Consider the following 19,328-nt stretch of genomic DNA (forward strand, 5'->3'; position numbering starts at 1 on the left):
TTTTTCCGCTAGCTACTGTAGTTTTCGAGAAAATTGCGGAAAATCTTTATTTTACGATTTTTCCGGATTTCCCGGCATTTTCTCGAAAAATTAATTTCAGATTCGGATTCCTGAGGGTCGAAAACATATTTGCAAAAGGTTTTCGTCTTCTTTGCCAATTTTGAGCAGTTGAGAATATTTCAGTGGACTAAACATCTCTACATAACCTAATTTTCTTGTTAAGTTGACGTACACTGCAAAGTTGACGTAAACTGGAAAGTATATCTGAATTAAGAACAGACATGCACTGTATAGCTATCTCTGTCGTTCAGAGCCACCTATGGTGACAATAATTTTGGATCACACGTTACCTAAAGTATTGTCCTATTAGAGCTAATAGCATCTTGTTCTTAATTTGTCTACCGCAATAATGAAGGTACACTGTATAAAGCTTTGGGTTTCCCTTCTCTTAGAATTTACATAGAACTATACAAGAATCTGATAGAATAAAAAAGAATTAACAAAAAAGCTTTTAAGTAGAATTTTTGTAAAAGGTGAAAATTTTACTTAAAATGAGCACATTTTGATAGAAAAACATTACGTAATTAATATTCACTAAAAACAATAATAAACGAATGAGAAAATACTTTCTACTACTAGCATAAATGGGACAAAACAAGCATATCAGCAAGAGAAAATTATTTTTTACGATATAGGTGGTAGAAACCTGCCCATTTGAAACAAAACGTTATCAAACTATGTATAAAAAAGTTAAGAATTGTGTATGAAAAGTCAATTTCAGAAGCTATTGCAAGATTTATGATTTACATAAATAATTTTTACTTTAATTTATTTTAAGAAATCTTGTTCTCCAACTTACCTTGTATTATTGCTATGATAGGTCGAATTAACGAATATAACTCGTTTTTACTACATTCTTCAAAAAATTGTGAACTATGCTGTAATTTATTATTTAACAATTCCAAAACTCTTCTTCTAACAGTCGACAATGTGTGTATCATCAGGCCTTTAGTAACCAGTAGGAACATCTGTGGTGTTAGAAGAGCGTTAACACTGTCCAAAATATCGTAACTCAAATGCAATAAAACTTTCCAGTAATGCGCTTGTGGTGTATTTGAAGCTTTGTCGCAAACTTTCGATATTCTTTGTATATATTGAAGCGTGTTGACGATCATCTCTTTGAACAGAGGTTCCAGGTTAAGTTCATCTTCATCGCTAAGGGAAGCAACTTGATTTACAAACTCTGGAAAACCTAAGAGATTACCAGTGGATTTTACCAACACATATTTGTAATGTCTAAAGTCTTTGGGCGTATGTGCAGCGATGTTGAAAATAGTAGTTACATCGCCTAAAATTTAAATAGAATATAATAGTATCTGAATTTTGTATGAATGTGTGTATGTACTCGCATGTATGTATATAATATGTGCTTACTATCTACTTCCATATTTTCCTCTTTTTCATCTGGTAATTTACTCAAATATTTTATTAGGTAGATGCAATTGGCAATAACGATCTTTGGGGAAAATTCCCTACATAATTCTGAAGCTATATCTAATCTTTTCTGAGAATTTTCTTTTCTCTGTTTGTCATGAGCACCATGTGTAACTTGAGCTTCAAAAATTAATAGCAAAAAGAGATATAGGTGATTCTTAACTTCTATCTGCTCCAGAAGTTGTTTATAAAGTGGTATTCTTCTGTGCTCGGGTACGTCAAGAATTACATCTACAAAGACTCGAAGAACATTGGAAATGTTCTGAATCTTATTGTCTGCAAATAACATAAATAATAATATAATATAAAATATATTTTTTTATTATACGTGAAAATATATAGAAAGAAAAAAGAATATCTACATTTTTGATCTGGACACTCTTAACCTGTGATGTTAAAGTCAACATACCTTTTGGAGTATAAGATTTTCTATTATTGCAGTATTTAGGGGATACAGTATCTGAAAAAAATTATAAATTCGCGATAGGAGGGAGAAAGAGATTAAAAGAATTTATATATTTCAATGATAACCATCTTGAAATATTTTTTAGTTCATTAATGATATAGACTGGGAGATATTATACAGAAGTTCAGCCACGATTTTCTGAGTCCTGCCTTTTGCAATACTGGAAGGGTAGACGAGGTACTTACAATTTGTGGAAACATCCACAAATTTTCTGTGACATTTTCCTGTAAAAATTAGATTTTCCCAAAAAATAAAAATAGGGTTTTGCGATAAATTTCTGAGTACTGCCATATCCGTAGAATGACAGGCTACTATGGATCTTATGAAGAAAATTTTTTGGGCAGGAAGGTTGCAAACGGGCTAACGGAGTATATATGTATACAAACATCTAAGGAAAATAATAAATTTTCATGATTTTCTAGGTCCTGCTAACTAAATAAATTAAACATATTTATTTCAAAATGATCAAAAAAATGTTGGCATGACGTCTATACTTATCCCTTGGAAAATTTTCACCCTGATTCCGTGATTTTCTGAGTCCTGCCTTTAAAAAGTTATAACACTCAAATGCAATCAATACTTTTTCGGTACTCGGCAGAAAGGTTAAACGGTTCTTGTAAGACGGCAGGAGTCCTAGATTTGTAAGAAAATTCGTGAAAAATTCAACGATTTTCCGAATCATGCCAGTTTGCATATGTTCCAAGAATCTTTATATAAGTCTATTTACAAAGAGGCAGGATGATTTTATACTTATTTCGTATACGGGTATATTTCGTATACAGACAAAGTCCAATTACGCGTTTGTCGTAAGAGATACGAAAAAAAAATTATTTAGGTAAAACGTGGGGCAAAGATAGGACCATAATTTAAAAATATTTTCTAATATACAGGGCTACCCGTATTGACAGGGTGACACAAACTTATGTTTTTTTTAAATGGAACACCCTGTATATAATTTTAAGATTTCTAAGATAATTTTAAGACAACTTAACACAATTCACAAATTGAAGATGGCGCCTTGTAATTAGTTTTTTTTATATCTCCAGAACGCATCCATTTCAAAAGACAAAAACTGGTACGCCTTTTTATCTTCCAGAGAGAAATTGATTCCATCAATTGAAAATCTCTAGTACCGGTCATAGGAGTCAGTTTTCGGTAGGGCAACGGTTATTTTGTCGCATAACCTTTTTGTCTTTAACTTTTACGCATTGTTGACACTAGATTATTAAATTGTGAGGTATTCTAGTACCAAACGGTACTCTTGGTTTAAGCCGGTAGGATGCACCGTTTTGTAGAAACTTGGTTTATATACGAAATAACTATACAATCATCTTTGGCCTGTTTGTAAATAGATTTATATTAACATTGTTGAGACATGTGCAAAATGGCATGACTCAGAAAATCGTGTAACTTTCCACGAATTTTCTTACACATTTTTGAACTATGTATAGTAAAAAAGGTGTAACTAAACATACTGTCATTTTGAATAATGTCTACTTAAATTATTTATTTTATAATAAAATTTACTTTATGACTCAGAAAATCACGGAACCAGGGTGAAAATTTTCCACAAAATTTTCCAAGGGACAAGTGCAGTTAAACATTAGGAGACGTCATGCCAACATTTTTTTTATCATTTTGAAATAATTATGTTTAATTTATTAAGTTGGCAGGACTCAGAAAATTATGAAAATTTCATTATTTTCATTACATGTTTGTATATCTATATACCTACTCCCTTAGTCTTTTTGCAACCCTCCTGTCCAAAAAATTTTCTTCATAAAATCGATAGTGTCCTGTCATTCTATGGATATGGATATGGCAGGAAATTCATCGTAACTCCCCATTTTTTTCCTCATGGAAATCTAATTTTCACAGGAAAATGTCTCAGGAAACCCGTGAATTTTTCCACAAATTGTAAGTACCTTCTCTAACCTTCCAGTACTGCAAATGGCAGGGCTCAGAAAATCGTGGTTGAAGTTCTGTCAATATCTCCCGGTTTGATAGGTTTGTTCCAACACAACGAAGAACCGTCATGTAACGATCACGTTACTATACTATATAATAATTAACGTTCCATGGGAACGAAATAATACGTTCCGTGGGTTATTTTGTTTACTGCGCAGGACAATGATCGTAACATGGACGGTTTCTCGTTGTGTTGGAACAAATCTGATGTAATCGCAATTCCTACCTACATATTTTCGATATAATGAATAGGAAGGTTATGGCATGCAATAGCGATGTTATAGAGTAGGGTATAGCCAAAGAACGGCGTTATAAAATTGGAAATTTTAAGATAACAAACGCAACTCTGACGGAAAGTATTGTTCCTCTATACGCTGATAATGTGGGTTAGAAAATACTGAAAAGAACTTAGAACAGAACTGTGAGTGGGGACGCCCTTGAAAAAGAATATATGTATACGCTCTGAGCTTCGCTGGTGTCGCTCCTAGTGGATTATAATTCAACTTTTACGGGTAATTTTTAAATTTATTATTAAATTGATATCGCTTAATATTTACAACGCTAAAAAGTAATTAAATTGTAAAAGATTTTTTTAAGATTTTGCTAATCATTTTGACGTTCTATTGATGAAATATTAATTTCTTATTTCGGATACTTTCACAATTATTGTGTAGATGGCGCTAAGATTAATTTATAATTACATATTACGTAACATTAAAAAAACGTAAATTGAGTATTTAAAACGTAAGTATATTTAAGGTAAAAATATAGGTATACCACAGCTTTGACCAACTAATATTTTTTATAATTAATGTTTTTAATTTTAATTTTAAATTAATCACTTTGACATTTATGTCAAATTTCCAGTAAACGTTTACAGACTTGCCACTACTGGCGCTCGCGAATTTATAAATATCACCTCTACGTACGAGCTCACAGCGTATAGGACAAAAATAGTAGATTGGAAATGTCCAATTCGTCTTAACACTTCTTCGTTTGAGACTTTTGCAGTCCAAGGAATTTTCAGAATACGCCTCTACAGCCATATTTCGAATGCCTCAAATTTTTCTACGGATTGGGCTTTCAGAGTCCAAGCTTCTCCCCCATATAGAAGTTGTGACCAAAAATAACATTTGACGAACCTCAATTTGATAACCATACTCAATTTCTTATTTGTAAACATTGACTTGTATTTTACAAATCCTTTTCGAGCGATTTCTATTCTCACCTTTATCTCCTCATATTGATCTAACTGTGAGCTTATAATTGCTCCGAGGTATTTATACTCATCTCTACCCTCTCTAACGGTTTACCCTCCAATTTCAAATGCATGTTGTCAACAGGGGTTTTCGAGATCACCATGTATTTGGATTTATCTATATTCATTGAAAGTCCCATCTTTTTGCTTTCTCTATTAATGATTTCTAGAAGAATTTGTAAATCGTCTATATTCTCTGCCATGTTTTCGGTATCGTCTGCAAATCTTATGTTATTAATAATGCTCCCTCCAATCCTTACACCTTCAGTTCTTTCCCATAGTGCCTCCTGAAATAGTGTCATACTAAGCAATTAAAAAAAGAAAAACAGTGAATGCATGTTGCAGAAATAGAATTAGATGAATGAGTCGACTGAAGACAAAACGTAAAAGTCAGAAAACCCAATAAAAATAATCGTAGTTAGGTTCCCGGTAGGAAGCGGTATAATGGATCAATGTAAAAAACCAGATAAAAAACCGTAGAACAGTCTCAGGAATTCAACTTTTCACTCTTTATAATATGCTGTGGACTTCAAAACAGAATAATAAATCTTATCAAAGAACTCACAGTGATACAGAAAGAAAAGTCCTACATAACGGCTTAACATTTGACATAATGGCTGTGCTAAATGGAGTACCACAGGGATGTGTTTGATCTTCCTTACTATTTTAAAATTGTAGCAGACTCCGTACCAACAAAGGTAAACGCTAATAGAGGAATTTACTGGTGATTAACATATAGACTGGAAGATCTCTGTTAAAGTCTGGCAAACTATCTAAGAGAGTCATTAATATTCAGCTGAGCGGAGTGCTATTGTCCGAGTTGAGAAATTCCATAAACAATGGATCTACCTGTTTTATAAAATTAAACCTTTGTTTATATAATTTCACAACTCGGGCAATGGCACCCCGCTCAGCACAACTATATATATATATATATATATATATATATATATATATATATATATATATATATATATATATATATATATATATATATTATGCAAATCTTATGTTATTAATAATGCACCAATATATATATATTGATGCACGTTAAGTTGTGACTTCCGGTATACAGAAGAGGCTGTCCGACTTCCACCTTTTCTACTAGGAATTATTTTTTAAAAATTGTGTATTTGGTAAAAGGGGGGCTTATAAAATGGGTCTACCTATTGAGGGGAAAGGATTTACCAAAATAAATTTTGTATATATATACGTATATACCGAAGCGTACAGAATACGTTATGGCTTCCATATATAGGGTAGTTCAAGGCGCGTTGTCACTTCCAGCGGTGTTGTCATATTTTGGAAGTCACAACGACTCGTCTGCTAGATTTACCTCCTATTTTGAGCGTAATGTGTGATCTTTTGAAACTTTTACTGTGAATACAGTTGTCTGTGTTTTAAAGTTGTCTATTTAAATTAAAATATTGATATTCTTTTGATTATACAGGTTTACAAAAAAATACATTTCGGACTATTTGACGAAACCATATGACTAGGGGGGTTTTTGGGGTCGCTGGTTACGAATCCGGGGTTCGCTAACCTCTATCACGTCAGGTAAAGGTTATTTCAAGGACAAATCAAGATAAATCGACAGTCGCTCTGAAAAAGTATATTAGGAGGATTTTGGGGTCGCTTATAACGAATCCCGGATCCGCTGACCTCTATCACGTGTAGCTGAAGGTCATTTCGAGGTCAAATCAAGATAAATCAACACAATCGCTGTGAAAAAGTATATTAGGGTGTTTTTGGGGTCCCTGATCGCAAAACTGGGGCCCGTTGAGCTCAACCACATCAGGTAAAGGCCATTTCAAGGTCAAATCAATTTTGTTAACTCCTCCTGATTTGAACTTGAAATGACCTTTACATGACGTAGTAGAGCTCAACGGACCGCAGTTTTCATGATCAGCGACCCCAAAACTCCCTATACTTTCAGAGCAATTGTGTCAATTTATGTTGATTTGACCTTAAAATGACGTTGAACTAGACGAGATAGAGGTCAGCGGACTCCGGATTCATCTTCAGCGACCCCAAGAACCCCCTAATATACTTTTTCAGAGCGACTGTCGATTTATCTTGATTTGACCTTGAAATGACCTTTACCAGACGCGATAGAGGTGAGCAGACCCCGGATTTGTGATCAGCCACTCCAAAAACCCCCTTGTCATATGGTTTCGTCAAATTGTCCGAAATTTAGTTTTTTTGTAAACCTGTGTTATTTATGATAATATGATTGATATTTATTTTAACAAAAATACTAATATATTATTATTGCTGTAAAATGGATTTATTGGAATTAATTAAAAAAGTGTTAATAGTAAGTCATTTATTTATGAAAATTATATCAAAAATGTTAATAAATAAATTTGAACTTATAGAAAATTTTAATATTTTAGATTTTATTACAGGCACCGTCCTTTTAATTTTTGATGTACCAATAATAATATGTAATAAAAAATTAAATGGCTAAACCCTCCAGGTGGGGATTACCCGCTAAAAAGCTATCTAGATCCATCTTTTTCGAGCAGATTTTTCCCAATCTGCTACTCGATACTATTGACTATGCTTCTCCATTTCTTTCTATCCTCTTTTGTTTTTCTGCTAGTCTCTAATTCCTGCCCTATATAAATCTTCCTTTAATTCCTGTAACCATTTATTCTAGTTCCTCCGCGTCTCCTTCTAACTCCGGGTCTCCATTGTAAAATTGAGTTTATAGTTGTTGCGCTACCTGCTCTCCATATATGCCCCAACAATCCAACTCTGTGCCCAAATCTGAAAATCTGGAATAATATCTACCCGGGTCGAAACATTTTTTTTTAATATATGAAAATAGTTATTTATGAAACGGAGTGAGTGCTATACATCGCGTAAGTTCGCAAAAAGTACTTCACGCACAATTTCATACAATATTTTATCTACGATAAACAAATAAAAATACTGTAACTCTTCGTCACTGGAATTCATTTCTATTCTACAATTCTTAGAACTGTGACATATAAAAATTCTAATTTCTTTCAAACCACAAAACTGTCAATTTTTTTTTTGTAATTTATTGCTCATTATGTCATCACCTCTCTTGTGCTCTGCACAAGAGATCTAAGGTTAGAGCTAAGAATAAGGTTGGCTAGGTGCTACGTTTTCTCGACTCTGTTTTACGGAATGGAAGCTTGGACCTTGAATGCGGCATCAATGAAAAAACTGGAATCATTCGAGATGTGGGTATATAGAAGAATTCTAAAAATATCATGGACAGAACACGTCACAAACAAAGAGGTTCTGAGAAAGGTGAATAAAGAAATGGAAGTCTTAAATACAATTAAAACCAGAAAATTGGAATATCTCGGACATATTACACGTGGAGAGAGATACAACTTGCTCCAACTCATTATGCAGGGAAAGATTCAAGGAAAAAGAAGCATAGGGAGACGCAGAATATCGTGGTTGCGCAACCTGAGAGAATGGTACGGATGTACATCAAACGAACTTTTCAGAGCAGCCGTCTCCAAGGTCCGAATAGCTATGATGATTGCCGACCTCCTTCGCGGAGATGGCACTTGAAGAAAAAGAAGATGTCATCACCATGAAACGCGAAAGTTAAGAAAGAATATTTAATTATATGAAAGTGTGTCAAAAACAGTGAGAAAAAGTAAATCCCATTTAAAATACATTGTTACTTCATGCTTACTTTAAAGCACTGCTATCTATAATGACAGTTTTCACAAACTAAAAATTTATACATTATAATATGACATAGAGTAGATAAAAGTCATTTATTAATTATTAATTGATTATAGTCAGAAGAAAATTAGATCATGCACCCCTTGTTTTTTATAATTGTTAACATACTAAATTACATATCCAATAATTATTGTTATCCATTAAATATATCGATGCAGATCGGCCTTATATCGGATCCTCTTCTATTAGTCCGTTCGCTGACGGTAAAATATTGCAAAACCCATAAATTTTAAAAAACCACTTAAGATTGACATGAAATTTGGCATACACATAGGTAACATATCAAAGAAGAAAACTGATATTGTGCCGATGTTTTCTTTTGCCAAGCAGACATTCCGTTAACATTTTTAGTCAGAACATAATATCAATGTTAAAGTATTATTAGAGCAACGCGTTATGGTGTCACATTTCTTTTAATGACCGACACACAAAATATTTTAATGACGGATCCCACACTAGAACCAGATTTTTATTACCTACTGCTGATAAGGTAAAGAGTTATTAAATATCACTCGTTGTCATCTCTGTGTTAATTTGAAATAATAAAATATAAATATTGTAGTTTTGTATTCTAAAATATTTGGAAAAAATATCTATGTATTTTTTTTTCATTTAGGTACACATCATTTTAAGGGATTGTCCGGAAGAGTACAGGCTCAGTATATCGGCAAATGAATTTTGTTTTAAATACCGTCCGTATAGAGGAGGTGCTCGTTGGGGATAGGCGCAAAATCTTAGTCCAGTGCTAATTAAATGCATTAATTTTTTTCGAATTCTGAGAAAACTAATAAGTATTTTTGAAAAATTTAAACGCAGAATGGAAGCTTACATTATTACCGAGGGCAGAAAGTCCCTGAAAACTTATATAATGTTTATTTTAATAACTTATATACCTAATATATGTTTATTTTAATAAAGATAATGGGATGAAAAAACAAGAGAAAAGTTAGTGTGATTTTTAATTTCGAATATTTCATTCAAAAGAAACTTTTTTTTATTCTAAGGGACTTTCGGTCCCCCGTAATAATGTTATCTTTCATTCTGGGTGTATGTTTTAAAAAATATTTATTAGTTTTCTCAGGATTCGAAAAAAATAAATGTATTTAAATATCATTGGACAGAGATTTTGCGCCTACCCCCTTAAGAGAGAGTTTACTGTATTTTATATTATTACTAGAATTTATTACTTTAAACTTTTTATCGCTCTTGATTCATTTTATCGTGTATTTAATTCCATTCAATTGTAATTGTACATTCAATTTTTTTGTAATTTTTACACGTTATATTACTTTTAGTGTAGGAAACAAAGGTTGAACCTTGCAAAATGGACACAAGTCCAGTTTTATTTTTTTTCTGGTATATCAAGGGGTGCTTATTATAAGACTAACTTTTTCTGAAAAAATTTCGCCCCGGAACCTCCCTTTTCACCCCTTTAAAGGGGGTAATTTGTGGTTTTTGCGGAACGTAGCCCTTCCTGTAACTTTTACAAAAAATTTCTTTTATAGAAATATGAAGAGGACTATATTTTCTACGATCTATTTCCAACACCATCTCTCTATCATCCACCGTTTAGCGGGGGTGGCGCCCTAAAGTTGACAAGTTTTTAAAAAAGATGTTTTTAAAAAAAATATATTTTTCCCTAACTGTAACGGAAATTAAGAAGAAATCCTGCGGCAATTATTCACAAATAATTGACTGATTTTTTGGTATAGGTTTTACTTAAGGATAATTGCCCTTTTTTTAATTACAGGGTGTTACATTTTAAAAAACCTCTTTTTATACCATCTGAACCGTTTATGCTAGAGTAAAAAGACTTTCAGCGCTTACCCATGTACTGGTGCTATTTACAAATTTGTATAATGCACCCCCATTTTTTCCCCGGAACCACCCCAAAAAAAAGAAGAATTAATAAATAAATTGATTTTCTTGGAATCCTTCACACACAATGCCCTTTATTAATATGCTTCATACATCATTTTGTGGAAGTTATTATTACCCATGCATGGACACCAAAAGCAATTTCCTAGTGCAAACCCTTAAGCTAAAAAAAAATAAATAAAATGGGGGTTTGAAATTTTTTTTTGTTTTTTGCTTTTTGATCCATATGGGTATATGCTTCATCAATAGTGCTTTTCAAAAATATATATGGTTATTGCAACATCTCTGCGAAAACCACCCCTATCCTTGAAAATGTACTGCAGAAACTACCCCTATCCCTTGGCGAGCATGTTTTTACGATTTTCTCATTACCTATGTATTATTTTTAAACAAAACTTATACAAGGTTAAAGACCACTATTTACTCTAAAAATTATGTCCTATTCATTTTTTCGTATAAGCAACGGTTACGGCACAGTGGCGCCGTAAACCTCATATATGCTTTGGCGGGCTCCAGTTTTTGTTTTTTTTTCGTCATCTGTTCGTTTTGTTGATAAAGTACTTATGCAAAATAAAACAACACAGTGTAACCTACAAATTATGACTTATGCACATTTTACATTCTTTGCTCCCCAAAGCCACAGTGGTGGCCCAAAATAAATTTTTGCATATTTTCGCCACCTACATGCATTTTATTGCATTAATGCTACCTTAACAGCACAATATTTACCCTTAGGTGGTCGCTACGCAGTGGCGGATCCAGGGAGGGGTGATGGGGGTGAACACCTCCCCCCCCCTCAAACCAAGTCATATTATATTCAAAGATTATAAAAATATTCATTTATTTTTATAGAAATTTAACCAATTGGCACCCCCCTCTTAACGATGCTGGATCCGCTACTGTCGCTAAAGCATAAAAAGTCATTCTTATAAAAATAATATTAATATTATATAAGTATTTCTATAAAAAAAAATGAATATTTTTATAATCTTCAAATATAATATCACTTGGTTTGAGAGGGGTGGGGGTGATCGCCCCCATCACCCCTCCCTGGATCCGCCACTGCTTAGCGACCACTTAGGGGTGAATATTGTGCTATTAAGGTAGCATTAACGCAATAAAATGCGTGTAGGTGGCGAAAATATGAAAAAATTTATTTTGGGCCACCACTGTAGCTTTGGGGAGCAAAGAATGTAAAATGTGCATAGGTCATGATTTGTAGGTTACACTGTGTTGTTTTATTTTACATAAGTACTTTATCAATAAAACAAACAGATGACGAAAAAATAAACAAAAACTGGAGCCCGTCAAAGCATATATGAGGTTTACGGCGCCACTGTGCCGTAACGGTTGCTTAAACGAAAAAAATGAATAGGACCTAATTTTTAGAGTAAATAGTGGTCTTTAACCTTGTATAAGTTTTGTTTAAAAAAAATGAATAGGTAATGAGAAAATCGTAAAAACATGCTGGATAAGGTATAGGGGTAGTTTCTGCAGTATATTTTCAAGGATAGGGGTGGTTTGCGCAGGGATGTTGCAATAACCATATATATTTTTGAAAAGCACTATTGATGAAGCATATGCCCATATGGATCAAAAAGCAAAAAACAAAAAAAAAATTTTAACCCCTCATTTTTTTTATTGTTTTTGGCTACAAGGGTTGCACTAGGAAATCGCGTTTAGTGTCCATGCATGGGTAATAATAACTTGCACAAAATGATATATGAAGCATATTAATGAAGGGCATTGTGTGTGAAGGATTCCAAGAAAATCACTTTATTTATTAATTCTTCTTCTTTTTTGGGTGGTTCCGGGGAAAAAATGGGGGTGTATTATACAAATTTGTAAATAACACCAGTACATGGGTAATCGCTGAAAGTCTTTTTACTCTAGCATAAACGGTTCAGATGGTATAAAAAGGGGTTTTTTAAAATGTAACACCCTGTAATTAAAAAAAGGGCAATTACCCTTAAGTGAAACCTATACGAAAAAATCAATCATATATTTGTGAATAATCTCCGTAGCATTTCTTTTTAATTTCCGTTACAGTTTGCGAAAAATATTTTTTTTCTAAAAACATCTTTTTTAAAAACTTGTCAACTTTGGGACGCCACCCTTGCTAAACGGTGGATGATAGAGAGATGCTGTTGGAAATAAATCGTAGAAAATATAGTCCTCTTCATATTTCTATAAAAGAAATTTTTTATAAAAGGTACAGGAAGGGCTACGTTCTGCAAAAACTATAAATTACCCCCTTTAAAGGGGTGAAAAGGGGGGTTCCGGGGCGAAATTTTTTCAGAAAAAGTTAGTCTGATAATAAGCACCCCTTGATATGCCAGAAAAAAAATAAAACCGGACTTGTGTCTATTTTGCAAGGTTCAACCTCTGTTTCCTACACTATTTCGAAATAACAATAACTATAAAATCGATTTTTCAGCCTACTTGGGTCAAAAAAATACACAATTTTCGGAAATTTCGTTAAATGAGAACATTTACCTACATTTCTTGTATTTAAGCTTTTAATAAGATTTTTAAAAATAATTTAGATTATTTAATAGATACATTCACCGGCACGAAAAACGGGCACCCCAAAAAATGGGTCATTTTTGATGGCTCGTATCTCCTAAATCTATTCTCCGATTTAAGTATTTCTTTAATATGTTATAGCCTTATTCTTTAACTATATCGCTGTAATAATATTGTTTCTAGACAGGTAAATTATCATTGTATACTGGGCGTACCAATCAAACTGGTTTTTTTTTTTCAATTTTCACAACACTCTGTGGAATATTCTAGCCTTTATACAATATTGAAATTAAAACCCAACTATAGCCCCAGGTTTTCTTAATGTTCTGTTTGTTATTCATTCGCTTATGTTGGATAATAAAAAAGTTAGGGACTTTAACAATTAAACATGTTCTTTATCAATACATGGTGTTTCTAAATAAGTGCGACAAACTTTAAGGGGTAATTCTGCATGAAAAAATAATGATCGTTTACTTGATAAAGCTATGTCCGCAAATGCTTGCAAATATAAAATTATTTTGCCAAACGATCATTATTTTTTCATGCAGAAATTACCCCTTAAAATTTGTCGCACTTATATTTAGAAACACCTGTATCGATAAAGAACATGGCTAGTTGTTAAAGTCCTTAACTTTTTTATTATCCAACGTAAGCGAATGAATAAAAAAACAGAATGTTAATAAAACCTGGAGCTATAGTTAGGCTTTAATTTAAATATTTTATAAAGGCTAGAATATTCCACAGGGTGTTGTGAAAATTGAGAAAAAAACCCAGTTTGATTGGTACACCCGGTATACAATGAAAATTTACCTGTCTATCAACAATGTTATCATAGGTATATTGTTAAATAATAAGGCTATAACATATTAAAAACATTACTTAAATCGGACCAAAGGTTTGGGAGATACGAGACATCAAAAATTACCCATTTTTTTAGGGTGCCCGTTTTTCGTGCCGGTGAGTGTAGATTAAATTAGAAGTTCATTGTAAAAAAGGAAGTAAACAAAAACACGAGAAAAATGAATTTATATAAGTAAATAGGTAAGTAAATATTATAGATTGAAATAAGTACAGAAAATATATAATTATAGAGATATATAATCACTTATTGTACCTTCATTTAAGGCTAACTTTAAAAGTAAAGCAGATCTGCTATTATTCATGTTTAAAAACAAAAGGCACACAAAACACTAAGTACGATTAGGACCGCGAATCTACAACAGATAAATGTCTGGAAACCGTTACACAGGGTTGCCAAAAAACGGAAGTCACACCGAGCGGTGTGGTATACGGAAGACGCTACGCGTTGTGTACATAACCTGTATAGTAGCACGGGAGCGACACTAGCGCTGGTGATATACCGTCGAACTAAAATCTGATCTTATGAGTATGTTAGATACGATATGACTTCCAGCGAAATTTTTAATATAAGCCTTCTGATACCATCTAGTAGCCAAATTCGTAAAAATATAGGCAAAACGTTGTGACTTCCGAAATCGGAAGTCATAACGGTATATATGAAGTAACAACGTATTACGAGAATCTACTTTGGAAGTCACATGGATACATGTATCAATATATATATATATATATATATATATATATATATATATATATATATATATATATATATATATATATCAGGGGCGTGCGGTGAAATTTGAAACAGGGGAAGCAATTTATAAAAAAAATTGTAAAAACACCTATTTATAATGTAATTCAGTTCTTCTACCATTTTTCGAAAACTTGTCTATAACTTCCTTGTACAAACGTGGATATTGTGACATTTCTTTAATCAGATTATATTTAATTGGAAAAGAAAACAAGTAAAATCCTTTATAAAACGTATACATACTACTAGGTATACTCCCTAGGGAGTAAAAGTACCTTGTCTCCCTAGGGACGAAAAGTACGTACGCCTTTCCTCCCTACAATCAGGTCAGGAAATGTATACTTTCGGTAGAGGTAGGTGGAAAAAATATTAGTAACTCACTGGCAATATTTTTTGTGTGAATACTCAATATCCTCAGTCTCATATAAAGCTGTTAGTTCTGAACTTAATGAAATCAAGTCAAAATATTGTCCATAAAGACGCATCAAAGATTTTGTTTGTTTTTCAGGAAAATGTGTTTTTTAATGTATTAAAATTGCACAGCTAAAGAAAGTCTCGGTCATCAAAATTCTTAAAACCTATTTTCCATTTGTTGACATATTTGATCGAAAATCTGGTAAATTGTATAGTTGGCGGTAGCACGATTCGACATCTCCAACATTATCAGTGCGTACCTATTCGTTTCCTTTTAGGCTTAACTTAACTTCTTGCCATCATATTATTCGAGCATTTTTCAAAGTCATCTCTCTCTTTTTGTTAATAATATCTTTAAATACGCTAATTTTTTTACACAGAAACCAATCTCGTTTATCTTGCATTGCAATACATTAAATAAATTATCTGAGAATGGAAATATTTCTGAAAAAAGCTAAGTTATAAAGTAAAATTCAAATAATCTTTTAAACTATCCAAAAATCCTCTCGAGCTATTTATGGTTTCTGTATCCCACATTTCACATTTTTACCATTTTCCAAAACACTAATACATATTTTATAATATATTTATATAAATAATATTTATATTTAGTATTTATAATATAAATAATTCTATGTACTTATTTATATAAATAATTCAATAAAATCCATCTTCATACTTTCAAAAAATCAGTCAACGAAGCCCGTCATTGTCAAATTCTGGTAAATCCCATTTAAATTCACCAAAAACATCTTCGTATGTAATTGACAAAACTGCTTATAAGCTAAAGATATGACCCAAATTTGAACTCACCGCTCACCATCTAACCCCGACGATTTTTACATAGGCTTGAGTCGCTGGAGAGAAGCAACTTAAAAATCAGATTATTATGCCGATATAACTCCGAATACCACCGTAGAAATACGATCATGGTCCGAGTAGGGAAGGATGCAGCATACAGTGCTGCTTATACTAGTGTGGGTACCTATACCTATTTCATTGCTTAGTTATTTACTGTGTGACAAAAATAGAGTAAAATACGTTTGTCTTTTCTTATTAGGTAGGTACTTGCTGCTTGTACTATATAATTAAATATTCTCGTACGCAACTTAAAATCCTGCTTATTATGTGTTTGTTCAATTTTTTTAAAATTATCTCAGTTACTCAGATGGTACGGCATTACTACGGAAACCAAGGGAAGCAATGCTTCCCTTGCTTCCATGGACTGCACGCCCCTGATATATATATATATATATATATATATATATATATATATATATATATATATATATATATATATATATATACAGGGTGCGCCAAACCTCTGGTCTTCTTTGATTACGGCTAAACTATGAGATATACAAAAAAATGTTTATAACAAAACTAATGTGTATCAAAGAGGTCTATAATTTAAAATTATTTTCAATTATACAGGGTGAGTCAGAACGACGGTATGAACCAAAGTTTTATTTTTTTAAATGGAACACCCTGTATATTAAATCATTTTTGAATATATTATTTAAAAATATGAAAAATTTGTATAAGGTCTTATAGGTCTAAAGTTAATAATTTTCGAAATATTTACATTTTTATTGAGAAAAATGGTAATATTTATAGGGTTGTGGATTATGTTTCCAAGGAAATAAAAATTTGGGTGATAGGTCAAAGTTTTTAAAATATAGTGTTATTTTTAAATAATTTAATATTTTTTACTTTTAGCCATAAAATATACAGTGTGATCACTATTTGCAAATACAAAATTTTCTCATTTTTTTTAAATGGGACACCCTGTATATTACTTTTGCGTTTTGTAGTAAATATTACAACCTTTCTTTTGGTATAAGGTTGTATGTACCTAGCATGTTTCGTTTTGTAGATATTTAAAAAAAACTATAGATTTTGCGTGTTTGCGGATTTTTTATTTAAACATTTTTTTGCAAAAAAAATAATTATAATCTGGTTTTAGAAACATACACTAAAATATAAAATATGAAGATAAAAACGTAATTTAAGATTAAAATAAATCGTATGCTAGTACAATTCAATTGAATTTAATAACTTTAAATTATTTTACAAAAAATATTTTACCATATTAATGAATGCATAAATTAGTTACTAAATTAAATAAACAACCAAATTTTAAATAAACCGTAGTAATTTTTCTACTACAGCAACTTTCCTGTACCAAATTAATTGTTAGTTAAATTGTATTTAGTTAAACTTTTAATTTACCTTTTAAATTTACTTACATACATCTTGAGAATATAAAAATTATTATAAAGTATGCTTTGAAACAAATGAATGTTAAATGTATCATCCAAATTATTTATTAATATAAATAGTATTTACTGGTGTCACAAAAACTGGGAATACTTTTGTAGTTGAAATTTTTGTAACAATTTTTTTTATTTTAAATTTTAATTTTTTAACCGAAACATTTTTGGATATGACATTTGTTTTGGGCGAAACCATTAGAAATTATTACCAGATTTTGTGACACGAGTAGGTACATAGATACTATTTACTTCTTAATATACTTCCATAACGTTCATTTGTTTCAAAGCATACTTTATACGTTCTCAAGATGTAGGTAAATTAAAAAGTTATTAACTGATCTTACTCGTAAATACAATATAACTAACAATTAATTTGGTATAGGAAAGTTGCTGCAGTAGAAGAATTACTACGATTGATTTAAAATTTGGTTGTTTATTTAATTTAGTAACTAATTTATGTATTCATTAATATGGTGAAATATTTTTTGTAAAATAATTTAAAGTTATTAAATTCAATTGAACTGTACTAGCATACGATTTATTTTAATCTTTAATTACGTTTTTATTTGCATATTTTATATTTGAGTGTATGTTTCTAAAACCAGATTATAATTATTTTTTTTGCAAAAAAATTTTTAAATAAAAAATCCGCAAAAACGTAAAATCTATAGTTTTTTTTAAATATCTACAAAACGAAACATGCTAGGTACATACAACCTCATACCAAAAGAAAGGTTGTAATATTTACTATCAAACGCAAAACTAATATACAGGGTGTCCCATTTAAAAAAAATGAGAAAATTTTGTATTTGCAAATAGTGATCACACTGTATATTTTATGGCTAAAAGTAAAAAATATTAAATTATTTGAAAATAACACCATATTTTAAAAACTTTGACCTATCACCTAAATTTTTATTTCCTTGGAAACATAATCCACAACCCTATAAATATTACCATTTTTCTCAATAAAAACGTAAATATTTCGAAAATTATTAACTTTAGGCCTATAAGACCTTATACAAATTTTTCATATTTTTAAATAATATATTCAAAAATGACTTAATATACAGGGTGTTCCATTTAAAAAAATAAAACTTTGGTTCATACCGTCATTCTGACTCACCCTGTATAATTGAAAATAATTTTAAATTATAGACCTCTTTGATACACATTAGTTTTGTTATAAACATTTTTTTGTATATCTCATAGTTTAGCCGTAATCAAAGAAGACCAGAGGTTTGGCGCACCCTGTATATATATATATATATATATATATATATATATATATATATATATATATATAACTCCTGGAAAAAATTAACGCACCACTTTAATTAATCTAAATATTTATAATATGAACACAAAATAAACCTAAGTTACATTGAAATAATAATAAACACCTACAAATAAGTCCAACATGACTTTATTATGACCTTAATTTGCCTTATTGTTTCTTTAAAAATTTGTTATTGCCGGAAATGCGTAAATAAGCTAGCATAACTCCAAATTGCAAAAAGAAAAAAATCAGTAAAGTAACACAATAAAATGCATCTGGGTAAACACTAATACCGTGTAGGTCCTCCTCTACTTCTTATGACTGCATTTATGCGTCGAGGCATGCTTGATATCAAATGTTCAACAAAAGCTAGCGGAATATTCTCCCATTCTTCAATAACGGCCTCAATGAGTTGGTTG

General features: G+C 31.4%; 1 protein-coding gene across 2 annotated transcripts in view; it reads right to left on the bottom strand.

Annotated features, from left to right (window-relative positions):
• Nucleotides 1-19,328, bottom strand: part of LOC126878899 (HEAT repeat-containing protein 1 homolog) — a 452,430-nt gene that overhangs the window by 301,258 nt on the left and 131,844 nt on the right. The window contains exons 5-6 of one of the 2 annotated variants that reach the window (XM_050641793.1): nucleotides 1,435-1,770; nucleotides 860-1,348 (exon numbers count right to left, since the gene is read on the bottom strand). The exons of the other annotated variant lie outside the window; for it this stretch is intronic. Coding sequence (XP_050497750.1) covers nucleotides 860-1,348; nucleotides 1,435-1,770 — 825 coding nt within the window. The remainder of the gene's footprint in view (nucleotides 1-859; nucleotides 1,349-1,434; nucleotides 1,771-19,328) is intronic. 2 annotated transcript variants of the gene reach the window in all.

This window comes from Diabrotica virgifera, chromosome 1, assembly GCF_917563875.1.
Source record: "Diabrotica virgifera virgifera chromosome 1, PGI_DIABVI_V3a".
Classification (NCBI taxonomy): domain Eukaryota; kingdom Metazoa; phylum Arthropoda; class Insecta; order Coleoptera; family Chrysomelidae; genus Diabrotica; species Diabrotica virgifera.